The sequence below is a fragment of the Natator depressus genome, chromosome 21 (assembly GCF_965152275.1).
Source record: "Natator depressus isolate rNatDep1 chromosome 21, rNatDep2.hap1, whole genome shotgun sequence".
NCBI classification, from domain to species: Eukaryota; Metazoa; Chordata; order Testudines; family Cheloniidae; genus Natator; species Natator depressus.
The window spans coordinates 9,819,905-9,836,793 of NC_134254.1; the positions used below are offsets into that span (position 1 = coordinate 9,819,905).

General features: G+C 46.8%; 1 protein-coding gene across 1 annotated transcript in view; it reads right to left on the reverse strand.

Annotated features, from left to right (window-relative positions):
- The window catches only part of IP6K3 (inositol hexakisphosphate kinase 3), a 41,465-nt gene that overhangs the window by 9,051 nt on the left and 15,525 nt on the right, over positions 1–16,889 (reverse strand). Inside the window, exon 2 of the mRNA XM_074936005.1 lies at positions 7,693–8,109. Within this exon, the coding sequence (XP_074792106.1) occupies positions 7,693–7,891 (199 nt within the window). The 5' untranslated portion in view covers positions 7,892–8,109. The remainder of the gene's footprint in view (positions 1–7,692; positions 8,110–16,889) is intronic.

Genomic DNA, 16,889 nt, shown 5'->3' on the forward strand with positions numbered 1-16,889 from the left:
TGACATTTGAACAATACCATGCACAGTGTCATCATTACATAATGGTCCCCAAGCCCCGAGAGGGGCTAACAATAGAGACGGGGACATCTATATGTGCCAACTGGCGACAGAGGTCTCAAGAATATTCCTTTTGACATTTAACCTTCCCTTCCTCCTTGTTCACCTCTTTCTAATGTGCACAGCCTTATCTCTCCCAGCAGTGGCTCATTCCGTGGGAAAGAGACAAAAGCTACCTGTGCTAGCACAATAGATTGGAGAAAGATCACCGCTTTATCGCCACTTACTGCAAAACTCACTGAGGTGTCACAGGCAAAAAGGAAAAACAAAACAACACAACAAGGCTGTCTCTGAATCTGCAGGCGTTTGATACCTTACCTACTCCAGGCAACACTGCACAGTTCCAGGACAAACCCCAGGGTCAGGCTCATGCAGTCCTGCATTCTGGTGAGCTACAGGAAAATGCTTAGAATGCAGGTGCTTTTCCTTGAAGCAGCTGTGTAATATTGTCATGTAAACCCACCAGGCCAATGTGTAAAATAGGGATAAAGATATTGATCTCCTTTGTAGAGAGTTGTGAGATCGATGGGTGAGAAGCGCTAAAAGAGTTAGGTATTAATTATTATTATTAATTATTTCACAGAAATTGGACAGTGAAACTCGGCTCAATTTCTAATCAATTCAGGCTCCAGTCGTGCAACTGCACATGCATGGGTCGGTCCCTTCTTCCACCTGGGGAATCTTAGACTTAATTGGGGCTCTGCATTCATGCAGAGGAAGGTCCATGCAGATACAGTTGCAGGATCAAGGCTTTAATTACCACACATTACTTCAATTCTGTGGTGTCTGGGTTGCAAACATGGCAGGGAAATCCATTCTTTCCAACACCAAGCATTCCAAAATCATGGGTCAGCCTCCCCCAAATCAGGAGATTGGTTTAAAAACCAAAGAAATTAAAAAAACAAAACAAAACAAAAAACAATAAGTTTTGGGTTCTATTTATTTGTCTTCTGTTTTTTGAGCCTTTAGGGTGCACTCAGGACATGTTTTCAAGCTTTTCTCTGCAACTATAAGGGACATAAACTTATTCTTTTAAAAAAATGAAAGTTGAGTTTCTCACCTAATCACAGAATTCCAGGAGTTGGGGCTTTCAGAAAAACACTAAGTTTCATGTGACACAATACCACAGTGAGAGTTGGCATCGCTGGAAAAATTTGGGGAGGAAAAAGTAATTTGAAGACTCATGCAATGGTGGGTTAAAATGAGATTTTATAGAACATTTGAACTTACACTGAACAGGGTGTGTCCCTTTAAACTGCAAAGTAATGAGAGTCAACTCATAAAGCACTACGGTGGATGTTGAAATTGCACGGACGGGGTATTATGGTGGATCTTGCGCACAGAAAGAGTTTGTTGCTTATTTGGAAGGCAGAGAGGGGTCATTTCTTACCTCAGAAAGATTAGCCTTTGACACAGCAGCTGATTTAGCTTGTTAGAAGATAGCTGGTATTATGTGTCTGGTTATCTAGAGACCCTGACAATGGATCCCAGAAGAGTAGGGACTGGAGAGGGTGGAGATTTGAGTATGTGAAAAGTTTAGTCTATCCCTGCTCAGATTTCTCATTCCATCAATGTCAAACCTCAGCTGCTGGTCACCGACATCCAGTCAACAAGTGCTGGAGATAAGGGGCAGATCCTCAGCTGGTGGAAATCAGTAAGGCCCCATTAACTTCAACAGGGCTATGCTGATTTCCACCAGCAGAGGATCTGGCCTAAGGTTTGCATAGTCAGTGGTCTTCTGTGAAGGTTACCAATGACCCATCAGGAAGAGGGCTAAAGGACCAATAGTAGGAAGGCGATAAAGTCTTTGGAGTCTGACTTTGGAGATCTGGGTTTGATTGCTGGCTCTGCTACAGACTCCCTGTGCAACTTTGGGCAAATCACTTAGTCTCTCTGTGCCTCAGTTTCCCTTGTGTAAAAGGGAGATGGAACACTCCTCTTCCTCACAAGCAAAGGACGAAATCTGTTATTGATTGGAAGTCACTCAACAACAATGGCAATAAGGGGCAAGCAGGAAGGGGTAAACCTTGTGGAAGTTTTCCAAACCTCACTATTATGCTTTGGTTTCACAAAGCTAATTTAAACTCATGTTTTTTCAAGGCTAATCTAATTTTTTTTTTTTAATTATCTTTTTCTAGCTAATGGAAATACTGAGTCTGATTTTCAGAGATGCTGGAAACCCACAGTCTCCATTGACTTCAACTGGTGCTACAAGTACTTGTCACCTCTGAAGATCAGGCATGGGGGAATCCCCACCTGTTGTATAGCCAGCTCTCTTCTCTTTCCATCCATCCGTCGCCAAGCAGAGGGGTGTATTAGATCAGGAGAGGGCATGGCCAGATCACATAGTACACCAGCAATCCCTACATATATAAAGGCCTTTAGAGGCGCTGCAACAAACCAGCATAGCTTAGAGCATCCCTGAGCTGTGTCTCTTAGTAAGATCAGTTCACTCATATCCTGACTCAAACTGAAAGGGTTAATAGATGCCAGCATGCAGGAATTTAACTGAGACTATTATTCCACAGTAGCCTTTAAAAAAATGAACACTTTCTTTATCTGTGAGAGTTTGGCCAGGCTGGATGGGGCTAACAGCCACAAACCTGTTCACTCCTCATTGTCATAGAATCATAGAATATCAGGGTTGGAAGGGACCCCAGAAGGTCATCTAGTCCAACCCCCTGCTCGAAGCAGGACCAATTCCCAGTTAAATCATCCCAGCCAGGGCTTTGTCAAGCCTGACCTTAAAAACCTCTAAGGAAGGAGATTCTACCACCTCCCTAGGTAACGCATTCCAGTGTTTCACCACCCTCTTAGTGAAAAAGTTTTTCCTAATATCCAATCTAAACCTCCCCCATTGCAACTTGAGACCATTACTCCTCGTTCTGGAGTACTCCTCGTTCTGGAGGGCATTGGGCTAGTTCTGCATGGCAACCCACGGTGGAGTCTCATTAACAAAAGGCCAGGTTATTGCTGAGTGAGGGAATGACAGCTTACAGGCCAGCCTCAGTCATTTCCTAATGAGGGATAATTAAATGCTATCTGTATATAAAGAGAAGTCTATTTCGAGGGCTTACATCCACAAATGAACAAAAGGCATCCTCTCAGCATGGAAACTGTTGTGTTATGGGCTGCCCCATCCTCCTGGTTGACAGCGCCTCCCCAGAGATAGCTGCATCTCACTGGTTCTCTGTGCTTTGGAATCTTTCAGGACAAAAGTCACTATCGAAATGCAATGTATTATTTCTCCCTGGCCTCCGCTATATCTTGTCGGATAAACAGTTGTATAGAGCACCATTTGGCTTGGAGGTCTCCAACTTTTACATACATTTCTCTCATTTTCTGCTAACTAGGGGGTCAGAACTTGCTATTCTTACCCAGGCAAAACACACGGTACTGGGTTCTAGGAAAGGAATGAATGAGCTTCCATTTTGTTTGGCTCGCTTTTAAAGTTGTTGAGGCTTCAGTGCCCACAGATCGCACAATTAAAGCCAATAGAGAGAGAGAGAGAGAGAGAGTGTGTGTGTGTGTGTGTGTGTAAAAAAGGGTCTATGTGTATTAAGTTAAGGGAGGAGTGATAACGCCTATGTAATGTGTACTGAGTTAGAGGAGAAATTATAAGGGACATGTGTGCTGTGTATACGGAGAAATTATAAGCTGGGTTGCTATGGGTGTTGGGTAGGGGTGTGGACTGAGTTGGGGCAACCAGATCAGGCCCATTTCTCCAGCACACCAAAAACTCTCCTGTAGAACCCCCTTCCCGAGCCACTGGCAATAAAGCAATAGGCATGTGACTCATGCTGCTTACATATAATCGGTGACAATTCAGCTGCAATGCACGTTTGGCACAGGTGTGCGCTGAGCTCAGTTAGCTGGCAGCAGGCAGATATTTGGGAACACCATGTGAGCTTGCTACAGCAAGAGACAGAAGCTCAGTGATAATAAAAATCCTTCTTCTACAACGGGCCCAGTGGCATGATGTACCCTCCCCACCTCACTTCCCCCCCCAGGCTGCTTCCCTCCCTTCTGTTGGGCCTCCTGTGGGGAAGCACCTGCTGGCTGCAGGTACCCAGGTGCCAAGCTCACCGCAAGCTCATTAGTTCATGTTAATCTCTGCAGCAGTTCAGAACAGGAGAATAACGGTGCAGGGTCCTTGCTCTGCTCGCTTCCTAGCACGGAAGATCTTACCCCAGCTGAAGGCCAAGTGACAAGGAGGGCGGAGTACAGAAAGCTCAGTCAGGGTCACAAGGGGGTGGGGGAATTAGGTGTATTATTAGGGGAGAAAAATTACCAGGGACGTGTGTCAAGGTCAAGACAGCACAAGCCTTGGATGGATCACATACGCCCCCCTTATAACTTCTTATGACGTGAGCAGTGCCCAGTTTGTGCTGGGCTCTCAGCACAGGGGTGACTTTCACCCTGAGGGAACGCAGGCAACTACAAAAGCAGCTACTTAGTAAGGAGAAGTGGCAGGAGGTCTCTGAAACAGACACGCTCCACAGCCAGCCGTCACAAGCCCCGCTTTCCATCACCTCTTGTTGCAGCCAAAATAAAACCCTCCAGGAGAAATGCTTGAGGAGGAAACTTGCTCCTCGAACAACTATTTGCTGCTGTTGCCGAGGCAGCCACTCGCTTCGCTGGCTGACAGTGATGCCCAGCCAGGAGGACAGTTTCTCCCAGGCTGGTCACTGGCATCTCAGATACGCAGACGGCACGCGAGCACTGATATGCCACCAGGCTCGTGGTGATTCAGTCTCGCGTTACCAGAGCCGATCGGCCGCGTCAGGTGGGAAGAGGCTCTGCATGTGAAATGGGGATGTCTTTGGATGCTCTCGTCACCACCACGTGCAAACGGGCTTCCCCCTCGTCCCCTTTTCCTTTTTCTGTCTCTTTGGGAAAGATCATGCGCCCTCCCCTCCTCTTGCACCGCCTACTCCTCCACCTCTTCCTGGATCGTAATTCAGCAGCCTCACCCGCCTCCCGGCTAGACTGCTGCCACCGTGCTGACCTTGGCCCAGAATCCTGACTATCGCGTGGGCTGAAGCTGACCGCATGACACCTGCCACAAGCGCTTGTTCTCCCTCGAGCTGCTCTTACTGGGCCTGGTCTGCCCATAGCGCGGACCTGTTTAACTAAAGGTGTGAGGCTGCACCCATGTAATTAAACTGGAGCAACTTTGTGTGTGGACATCCTGATATCAGTTTAAACCTGGCTCACATCCACCTTGCTTGCACCTCTTAATTCACCTACATGAGCCAAGTTTAAACTCGTGTAGGAGTTTCCACACACAAAGGGCAAATCTATATGACAACAGTAAGCCGACTTAAGTTACGTTGCTGTACAGCCACCACAGTAATGGAATCGGTTTTACACATCCACAATATGCTTGTGTCGGCAGTGTGTCCCCTCACCAGGAGCACTTACACTGATTTAACTGCTAGTGTGCAGCATCGTGGGGCCGTTTCTGAAAGGCAGCAAGAGTCGATGAAAGCGACGCAGTGTCTGCACTGACACTGTGTTGATCTAACAACATTGACTTAAGCACTACATCTTTCACTCTTTGCAAATCATGAGTGGTGTGGAGAAAGTGAATAAGGAAAAGTTATTTACTTGTTCCCCTAATATAAGAACTAGGGGCCACCAAATGAAATTAATAGGCAGCAGATTTCAAACAAATAAAAGGAAGTTATTCTTCACACAGCGCACAGTCAACCTGTGGAACTCCTTGCCTGAGGAGGTCGTGAAGGCTAGGACTATAACAGAGTTTAAAAGAGAACTAGATAAATTCATGGAGGTTAAGTCCATTAATGGCTATTAGCCAGGATGGGTAAGGAATGGTGTCCCTAGCCTCTGTTTGTCAGAGGGTGGAGATGTAGGCGCCGACTCTGTGGGTGCTCCGGTGCTGGAGGACCCACAGGGAAAAATTGGTGGGTGCTCTGCACCCACTGGCAGCTCCTCACCCTGCTCCCTCACCCCAGCTCACCTCTGCCTCCGCTCTGCCTCCTCCCCTGAGCGCACCGCTGGGTCCTGTTTCTCCCCTCTCCCTCCCAGCGCTTGCGCCGCAAAACAGCTGTTTCACACGGCAAGCCTGGGAGGGAGGAGGGGGAACACGGGGCGCTTGGGGGAGGAGGTGGGGCTGGGGCGGGGATTTGGGGAGGGATCCAATAGGGGCGGAGTTGGGGCAGGGTGGGGGTGAGGTGGGGGGGCATGAGCACCCACCGGTGCTGACAAAAGTCGGCGCCTGTGGGTGGAGATGGATGGCAGGAGAGAGAGATCACTTGATCATTACCTGTTAGGTTCACTCCCTCTGAGGCACCTGGCATTGGCCACTGCCGGAAGACAGGATACTGGGCTGGATGGACCTTTGGTCTGACCCAGTATGGCCATTCTTATGTTCATGAACAGTTAACCTTTGGATAGCTTCAAATGATTCACTAGCTCAAACACCCAAGCTCCAAAAGGTGGCACTTGGCAGGAATTCACGTTTCTGTTGAGTGATGCTTTCCCAGCAGCACTAACCTCTAGAGAGTCCAGCCAAAACCCCTGTTATTTGGAGGAATCCTACCTGGAATTCAGCAAGCACTGAGGCTTTATCACTTACTCCTCTTGTTAAAATTCACTGCTTCATAGATTCAGAAGGGACCATTACGAGCAGCTAGTCTGACTTCCTGCATAACACAGGCCATACAGTGATTCCAGCATCTAGCCCAAAGCTTGTGGTGGAAAAGGAGCATTCTTTGTTAGAAAGACGCCCAATCTAGACATCAGAGATGATCTGCTAGTTTTTAGAAGCTAAGGCTGATTTTAGAAATCCACACAACTTTCTCTACAGTGATCGCAAGACTGAAAGAGAGTGTGTATAAGAACCATCCAGTATTGCTAAGAATGTTGAGAAAGTCTACTAAGTGTTGGAGATTCCAAAGAGCAGACCTCCTTTACACACACATTCTCTCTTTCTCTCTCTCTCTCTCCCTCCCTCCCAATTTGCCCATCCTCAATGACTCCATTAAAATTGGAAGACAAGAGAAACTGCCTTTTTTGAAGATGTAAGATGTTAGGATAGCATTTAATTTTTTTCTATGTAATGCACTACTTGCTTCCAGTGGGGGCTAAGAGTCAAAATACGACAAGAAAGGATGTTCTTGCATTATTTTCAGCCCCACTGGAAACAGCAAGTACCAGAGAACTCAACAGATAGAACCTGATGCGAGTTTCTCAACTCAATTTTGCAAACCCAAGAAGCTTAAAATAAAGGCAAAGAAAACCAGTTGCATTTGCAGGTCCTGGAGTCATACAACAAAATCCTGACATCTATACTCAGGCAAAACACTGAAACGAATGGGAGTTTGCATGAGTAAAAGTGAAGTGAAGGCACCCGGGGCTTGGCATATTTTGGAAGTATGTTGACTGGCCCAGAATATCCTCTTACACCGGGATAAATGAGGAATGACTTCATGGAAGCCAATGGCATTAAACCCAACAAGCTAGAAGAGAATCGGGCCCTTTGTTTCATTAAGGGAAGGAAAGGATCAATGAAATTATGGGTAGCTAACATCTTCTCTTTTGATCATGGCTACCATTAATAAATTCTCCCTCCCCCGCAGTTCTCTCCTGGATCATCCAGCTCCTCCTTACCTTTGTACTGAGGCGTGAACTGCTTAATGGCTGTGGGGAGCGACTCGTAGACCCACTGCTCCTGGGAGATGAGGGGTTTGCAGACGGTGTGCTCATCGTATTTCATCATGCTCATGTGGCCCCCAACCTGATGGACGAATGGCTCCAAGAGGACCGCTTTCCTCGGGTCCCCCGTGTCCAGCTTATTCTGCACCACCATGCTATCTGGAGACCTGTGGGCCAACTCGTACTTGGGCCAAGGCGAAACACGCTCCTTGATGGAAGTGCCCTCTTTTTTTTAGTAGCAGTGAACCGGGGTCTGTTGCAGGGAAGCAACCAGAAGATGGGCTTGGGTTTATCAGCCCCGGGGAGCCTAGATCTTTGCTGCTTTACCACAAATAGGTCTTCTGGCTTCTCAGTGCGCTATAGTGAACGTCTCTGCAAAGTGAAGGATAAATACAGAATGTGAGAAAACAGGAACAAATCACTTCTAAACACCTTCCTGCTTTTCAGTGGAGCTCTCCCAAGGCTAAGGCTGCCTCCAATAGCTCCCCCTATGCTCCTGCATACATCACTGTCCAGCCCAAGAGAAGCCTCCCATGCAAGCAGGGAGAGTTATACATTGAAGGCATGTGCAAATCCCACCCTTATAAGGTGAGCTCTATACATGCACATGGCTGGAGTCCAGGGCTTGAGCTGCAGATCCAATTTAAATCTGGTGGAGGGGGGCAAAAAAAAGTAGGGAAGGGCAATCTAAGAGAGCTATCGGGTTAATGTGGCTCCCTCTGAGATTAGCTAGATCAGGGCATTCCTTCTGCCAGCTAACACCAAGCTATGATCTTGGCGCTCCTTTCCCCTCCTACAGGTAACCTGAGGTTAGGATAATAATCCCAATCTGCTAAAACCACATTGTTGATGAAGTTCTCAACCTTTTCTCAATTTGTCCCAAGGTTAGGACATTCCCTGCCAGTGGGTTATTTATAAAGACCTCTGTACTCTGGAAATCTCTGTGAAGGACATTCTCACATAAAGCCTACCTCCCACCCCCTACCCTTCCTCAGGAAGCTTCTCCACCTCCTACCCTTAGAGGAACCTCAGACCAGGACATTCCTTGTCAGTTAACACTAGGACATTAGTAAAGGTTTCCCTCCCCCTTCCTAAAGGAGGCTGGGATCAGGATATTCTAGGTCAAGATGGAACAGTAGTGACATTAACACTGACCACAATCTACAGCTAAGCTGATAAACAGCTCCCACCCCGAATCCCCCCGCATCTCTCCAAGACATACTCCATTCTGGGGTAAAACATAAGGAAACCCACAACTAGTACATGCATTATGCCAAAGGGCCTGATCCTGACCCCATAGGAGCTTTCCATGGACTTCCATAGAAATGGGACTTGGCCCAGGCCTAGAATAATCAACTAGAAAAAAAAACACACAGCCCTGTATTTGTCCTGGTGGCCCTCCTACCCAATTTCTATTAAGCCAAACTGCCCATTGACTTCATTTGGAGCAAGATTAGACTCAGTCATTGGGGATAATAATAATAGGCCCAATTCACTCTGCCCCACGGCAGCTGAATACGAGGACAGGACTTCTGCTGCCAGAAGCGCTCCACCTGCGAAGGTTTGTTTCCCCCAAGGCATGGAGAGCCCCCAGCCACAGAATGTCCCTCTGCTGAAGGGCCTGCATTGCAGTTGCACTGAAGATGAATTTGGCCCTACGAAGCCAGTCTACCTGAAGGAACAGTTTCCTTGCAATTCCCCAGCCCCGACTCCGATGGCCAATGCTGGAAAACACAGAGGGAGATGTGTTCTTATGCATGCAGGATTGGTGAGTGAAATGGGACACTGGGAATGTAAACAAGTGCATGGTAGAGACATTCTGGGATGGTGATCTGGCCTTCCAGTAACCTGCCAGCACTTGACCATTCCAGTCAAAAGAGGGCACTGAAAGGGACTGGAGAAATTCCTTTCTGTTGCCCTTCCTTTCCTCTCAGCCAAAGACACACAGGTTTTGTGGCCTTGCCCCATGTTGTGTAACACCGTAGTGTACAAGAAGTGTCACTGAGCTCAAGGCATAAGATACTATTCAGTGGGAATAGCAGCGTCTACCTATCTTAAGTACTCATACGGTCCCCTTTACCCCAGCATCCGAGCACATTGCTATGTTTGATGCATTTATCCTCACATATATCCCTGTGAGGGAGGGAAGAGCTGTTCTGTCCACTTGCTGATGGAGAATGGAGGCGCAGAGAGATTAAATGTCTTGTCCAAGGTCACACAGGAACCCTGTGGAGGAGCCAGGTATTGAAGATGGTCTCCCAGGCTAGTGCTCTAACCACCGGGCCATTCTCCCTCTTTGCAATGTGGCATCAAACTGAAAATAAACATTGTACGCTCGGATTTGCTTTTAGCAGCAGTGGACTCCCAATCTAACAAGTTCTCTGGCTTGAAAACACCCGGAGAGTCAACGCTCAAGTGGTTCAACACTTTCTCCTGTTAATAATGAAATCCCTGAATAAATGAACACTTCAGCTTGGGTGCCTGGTTTTTGCATGGAGGACTTGTTCAAGTTAGATGAACTGGACTAAGGGAACATACACTCATCCCCAAGGAGAAATGAGATGGAACGGTTTAAGAACAAGTCCTTTCTGGGGGAAATTTCTTCCCCTCCACTCTGCCCAAATTGAGGTGTTTAAACTCAAACATTTCCCAGGATTTCTTTCCCCTGACAATTTTATCATCACCCTATGCCACAAAATGGGATTTTTGCCATACAGTTGCATAGATAGTGTCTATACTAGCACTTACTTCCTGAAGGCACAATGCTGAGCCATTTATATGAGAGTTTTTCAATGTATGTCTTTAGAGCCACTCTAGAACAAACAAAAGTATTTAATATTTCTGAGTTCCATCAACTTTTACCGATTATTTTGCTCTTTAAAGTGTTTTTTGTTTGTTTGTTAATAGATTTATCGTAAATCACCTTTCAAGCCAGAGAACAAAGCGTGATTTCAATCCAGCATGTATTGCTTTGGAGATATTCCAAGGCTGGAAAATAACTGACACAATGCGCTCACCGTCCTAGCAACCTTCACATCTCAACGTGTGTCAGGAATAAAAGCAGCTTCACGAGACTGTTATTGTTCACATCTCAGCAAAACTCTGAACAAGAGCTGCACTAAGTGAAAGGGGCTGTTTTGATTTGCTGGCATTCTGAAGCAGTCCATCCTGACCACATAAATGTTACCGTGAGCCCTCAATGAGTCACCAGTAGCGTGTCTCTGCTTGTCTCAAACAAGGGAGCCTTGAAATTAATCCCCTCTGTTGCTTAAATTATCTCAAGTGATGAAAGATATTTAGGCCAAAAAAACCCCAAAACATTGAGGGTTACAAATCATTTTTAATCCTCCAAATTTTCTCATTAGAAACTGCAGGGATTTATTTTTCCTTCAAAGACGGTGAGATACAATCCACGTAGCAAAAAGTGACTCTGTGGGTAGAAATAAGAGATAGTCCAAATATAAGGAGTGGGAAATGCTTTTTAGAACGCCCCCTCTTCTTTCTTTCTTTCTTTCTTTCTTTCTTTTTTTTTTTTTTTTTTGACAAAAATCTCAAAATGTTTGAAATTTTTGCTGGTCTGAAAAAAGAAACATGTTTCGTGAATTTTCCTCCCCGTATTTTTGGTCAAAATCCCTGAACATTCTCTCAAAATTTTGTTCAAAACATTTTTCTTCAAAATGTTCTCAAACTCCCAGTCAGCTCTTATGAAAACACAGAAGTGCGTTTGTGCGTTTTTCGGTGATTTGCATTTCCCACACATAAGGACTAGAAGGGGGAAACGCTCCACTATTTAAAAAACACTCCTTATCCTAGGTGTGTCGGATGTCAGGTCCTATAGTCAATGCCCATTTTAGAGGACAAGAGTTGGACAGTATTGCCCAAGGCAGAGATAAGTTATAAGCCAGCAGACTCTAGCCAGCAGAGGGCTATGATGCACACAGGCTTAGCTCTTCTGTTCCAGCAATTCAAGCAGGCCAGCTTTTAAAAGTGAAAGCAGTTTATATTATTTATTTGTGATCTTACAATACACACGCACAATAAATATATTATCAAGGCCAAATCACGAGGTCCTTACTCAGTTTCCACTAGGTTCTTCCCAAGGCAAAAATCTCACTGCTCAGATTCTACAGTGATGGGGCAAAATAAAGACAGACAGACAGTATCTGGCCTTGTACAATAGAACCTCAGAGTTACGAACACCAGAGAGATGAACTGACCAGCCAACCACACACCTCATTTGGAACCGGAAATATGACATCAGGCAGTAGCAGAGACAAGACCAAAAAAAAAAAAAAAAAGCAAATACAGTACAGTACTCTGTTAAATGTAAACTACTAAAAAAAAAAAAAAGGGAAAGCAGCATCTTTCTTCTGCATAGTAAAGTTTCAAAGCTGTATTAAGTTAATGTTCAGCTGTAAACTTTTGAAAGAACAACCAGAACATTTTGTTCAGAGTTAAGAACATCTCACAGTTATGAATAACCTCCATTCCCGAGGTGTTTGTATAGGGTTACCATACGTCCGTATTTTCCCGGACATGTCCGGCTTTTTGGTTCTTAAATCACCGTCTGGGAAGAATTTTTAAATATCTAAAAACATCCGGGATTTTGCCATTATTATTTTTCCCCAAAGAAGAGTTGATCATTCAAGAAAGAGAGTGAATGTTGATCATTTGAGAAAGAAAGTGAATGTTGATCACTCGAGAGAGTGCCCGCTTTCCGCCCCTGAGCTCCCAGCGCGTGCGCCACAAAACAGCTGTTTCGCACAGCTGGGAGGGAGGGGGGAAGGAGGGGGAACACGGCATGCTCAGTGGAGGAGGTGGGGCAGGGTGGGAATTTGGGGAGGGGGTCCAATGGGGCAGGGAGGGGCAGAGTTGGGACGGGGACTTTGGGGAAGAAGTTGGAATGGGGGCAGGGAAGGGGTGGAGTTGGGGTGGGGCCGGGGGGCATGAGCAAATACCTCCTCCCCTGGTGGAGTGTCCTCTTTTTTGAATGTTCAAATATGGTAACCCTATGTTTGTAACTCTGAGTGAGGTTCTACTGCATTTAAAATAAAGACATTCATTCAATCTAGTTAAAAACATTTTAGGAAATTGAAAGCAAAACTGTTTTAAAAGCACTGAATTTACTGCCCATCGTTTAGCCTGTTTGTTTATATAGTTATGGCATTCAGCGCGGAGGTCAAAACAGACCAGGTGGTTCAGTAATCAATTCCTACTCGATCCTGCTTTCCAATGCCCATGTGCTGAACACTGTGCTGAAAAATGTGGGCTATAAATATGGTAGGGGGCTATTTATGTTTTACTTGGACGAAAAGAAATAGAAAATATCTGTCCGTCTATTGATAAATCCAGGCTCCAGAGCTGATAAATCCGTAGACGGACAGATTTCAGGGCAGATAGTCAGCTGGTATAAATCGTCAATGGCGCTAATGCAGTTTAGGAGTTGAGGACATGGCCCATAGATTAGACAGCTACAGATTCACAGACAGACAGACATTTCTTCCACATCCTGTATTACCACACCATTTCCCTTTAATCTTTGGCCTCAAAACACACTAAAGCTCCTCCCTGCAGCACAGCAAGGGGGCTGATCGGTCAGGTTAAATCCCCGCTCTTTCACAGGGCTCTGGCATGTGGCACGCCGGCCGCGTGGGAACAGTTTGCCCTAAGCGCTGTCCATGCAGGGTCCCGGCTCTGTGGATCAACAGAGGCCTCCGGAGCCGACCTTGTTTCACCAGCCCTAAATTCCCCCTTTTCAAACATTATTAGAATCATTAACTCTCCCTTCTCTTTTGCACAGGTGGGTTTCTCGTCCGAGCCCCAGACTTATTTACAAACCTGCCTCCTGGCGTCCTCGGTGGGAGGCTGTTTTGGGGCTGGATTCAACATTCATCAGAATCAGTATAAGCCTTTTCCTGGACTTCAGATCCAGCCCTCGCTGTATTTCCACACAGACTTTTCATGCACAGCCAAGCAGGTGCCACATTCGCGCTCAAGGGATTTTAAAAATCTGCTTTTTCTGCTCTTCCCTTGACCACGACCAAATGCGGAAAGAATAGCTACGTATGGGGGCAGAGTGCCAAGAATGACCAGCTCTGTTCTCTGCAAGGAGCTCTAACCATCCTCCCAGAAATCCTTAGGGGCAGAAGCCCTGAGCCCTTTTATCTTGCATCTCCCTTCCTGAAAGAATCTGATGTTCATCAAGTTTATGGCTGGTGCCAACGTCCCTCATGAACATGATGCAAAGATGCAGTGTGCGGCACCGACGGATTTATTCAGCTGCTTTGTACAGCAGCAGGACATAGGGAGGAAGGGTAGAAATTGCATTAGCCTGGATTGATAGGCAGCTAAAAACATATTTCCTCTGCCTCCCATTGCTGGGGCGTTTGGGATAAAGTGCAAAGCAACAGTCACGATCTGGTAGCTGGGTAAATGTTCTGTAAGCCCTTGGCAACACTCCCCAGCCTGTGCAGCGCCATGACATGTGGGCATATGGTTGTTGTGATTATAAATGTTCTGTCCTTGCATCATCCTTTGCTTAGGTGCCTGAAACGTCATGGAGACACCCGTGTCTTTTTACCCTTTCGTTCTGGGTCAGCTCCAGTTGCTCCTCCGTGGCACACTGCACTCGCCGTTCTGGGCTGATGCTAACTTGAGCCGAAGGAAGGCTGCTGCTCTAACAGGGCCCGTTCTGCTAAGCCTACCTAACTCCCCCGCCCCCCTGCCCCCCGCTGCAGGGAAGCTCCTGGCCTGGGGTGAACCTGAATGGGACACGCTGCTGTTCTCGGATGGGAAGCCTTTGCCTCCTGCTATGGCTCCCCTTTCCCAAGTGTCCTAGTTACATGCATCAGGACAGACTGGGATTTTGTTGACAGCGGTGTAAATCCAGAGTTAGCTCATTGGCACCACTGCTGCCGTTACTCTGGATTTAGACCAGCGTGACTGCCAGAGGAATCTGCTCCACTGTAGCCAGGAAAATACTTTTGAGTCAAAGGCACAGACTGTCGCTTCATCTCCCCGGGGAGCACTTTAAAGCAGAGCTCCCCAAAGCCCATCTCACTTAGCAGCTCAGCGACTGCATCCTAGAGGAAATGTACAAATTGATACACAACGTGACAGCAAAGAGGAGGCCCTGATCTGCCACCTTCTGAGCAAGAGCTAGTTTTCAGACACCCCAGCGTTTGAGGGGGGGTTAGAGCAGACCCATTTCTAGAGCCCCCATCCATCGACCCGGGTGCTTATATAGGCATCATCCCTGTAATAGCTGAACACCAAAGAGGTGTTTTATTTGGGAGCTCTTCAACCTAAGGAAAATAATTAGCTTTGTTACAGGCAGGATTAATCAGAATTGGACCCAGACTAGTGTCTTGCACCTCAGCTGGTGCAAATCAGCGGATTCCACTGACTTTAATGTCCCTACACCAATCTACACCAGCTGAGGATCTTGCCCTCAGAATAGTTATCCAATCTGCTCCCCCCACCATCACTGAGGTCTGGATAAATTGGGATCTGGATCGGAACAGACCCCGGCTTTGAAAAGCTAATCCGCAACCAGCAAAATCCGTGAGATTCCCACATAGCCCCGGCTCTGTCCATCCCTGGGGTTTAGCCAACACAATCGTCAAATCCACACTGCCATTCAACAGCCAGGTGTTGTCTGGTCATAGGCATTTCTGCTCCCCTGTCGGTCTATATCAACTGGTTGTCTCTTGTCTTTGTCTTACATTTAAATTGCAAGCTCTTTGGGGCTAGGACTGTCTGTTCTGTGTATGTCCAGCGCCTAACACAAAGGGGTTGTGTCCGATAATACAAATACATAATGAAGCATATGTAAGAATTATGCCAGTCAGCCACAGGATTTCCGGAGAGTCCAGAAAGGCAATTGAGAATGGAAATTAGCCTCATCTTTGCACAGTCTAATGAGCCCTTTTTGAATTTTCATTTCAGCCAGTTACCCCGCATTCTTCTTACGTTCCCTTTGCCGCTTGCCGATCCATACTACCAAGGCAGGTCAAGCTCAAAGAGCTCTTCATCATCTCCCTGCCCGTTTGCAAAATCAAATAAGCAGTTATTAAAGGAGGCGTGTAGCGAGCGCACGAGACTACCCCACGACAAAAATACTCACCCATCAGCACCTGCCTGGCTGGTAGGACATTTACCCCAGCAGTGAGATTTTGTATGAGTATCCCAGTTTGTCTGGGTGCTGGTCAGCCCGGTTGGCTCCCTTCGATGCAGCCTAAGTTTGAAAGCCCAGCCTCGGTACATGGAATTGGGGAGGGCAGGGAAGTGAGCTGACATCCAGCGGGAGTCACCTGACTTTATGGGAAATTCCTGGCAGCCGTGGGTTATGTACAGCCAACAGCTGAGGCAAGTGGGTGGGGGAAGGAGGGGGTTACAGGGAGAAAGGAGAAAGAAAACACAAACAATAAGGGAAAGAAAATGATGCCTTGGCTAGGAGTAAGTTGGCAAATAAAGGGGAGCTGCATGGGAATCCCTAGAGGGAGCAGTAAGAAAAGGAGTACTTGCGGCACCTTAGAGACTAACCAATTTATTCAAGCATAAGCTTCCGTGAGCTACAGCTCACTTCATCGGATGCAGGGAGCAGTGTGTTCCTTTTCTTGGCTAGTTGTAAGAGCTCCTTGCTTGGTTTTGCAATCAGCACTCCAGGAAAACAACTCTGCTTCCCGCTAATTTATTTTCGGCATCATCTTTCGTAAAAGCTTTACTGAGCTATTGTTTTTCGCCTCTCACTCGCTTCCCTTTTAAAAGGCTGTCTGCTCCACCTGGGATAGCTTTGGCCTTTGCAAAGCTGGCTGCTATCAGTAGGGGGATATGGCCCCTGTTTGCTCACCTTTGGCGGGCTGTGAAACTCAGCAGGTGTTTGGGGACAGATATTAGCTAGCCAGCTACACAGCCAGCCAGGTGGTTCTAAAAACATTCTTCTGATCTGTTAATCCCATGAGTTTGGACAGATGGGTGCGTGCATGTTAGTGCTCTTTTGCTGGAGTGAGGCAGGCTGGGTGACACAATGGGATTTCACCTTCAGCCACCTGTGGTTTGCTAATATCAGCTCCATGAAAGCAACGGCACTAGGAAGCAGAATGGCAGAGGTGCGACAAGCCAGCCCCAGTTAGCTCTCACACAGCACTTTT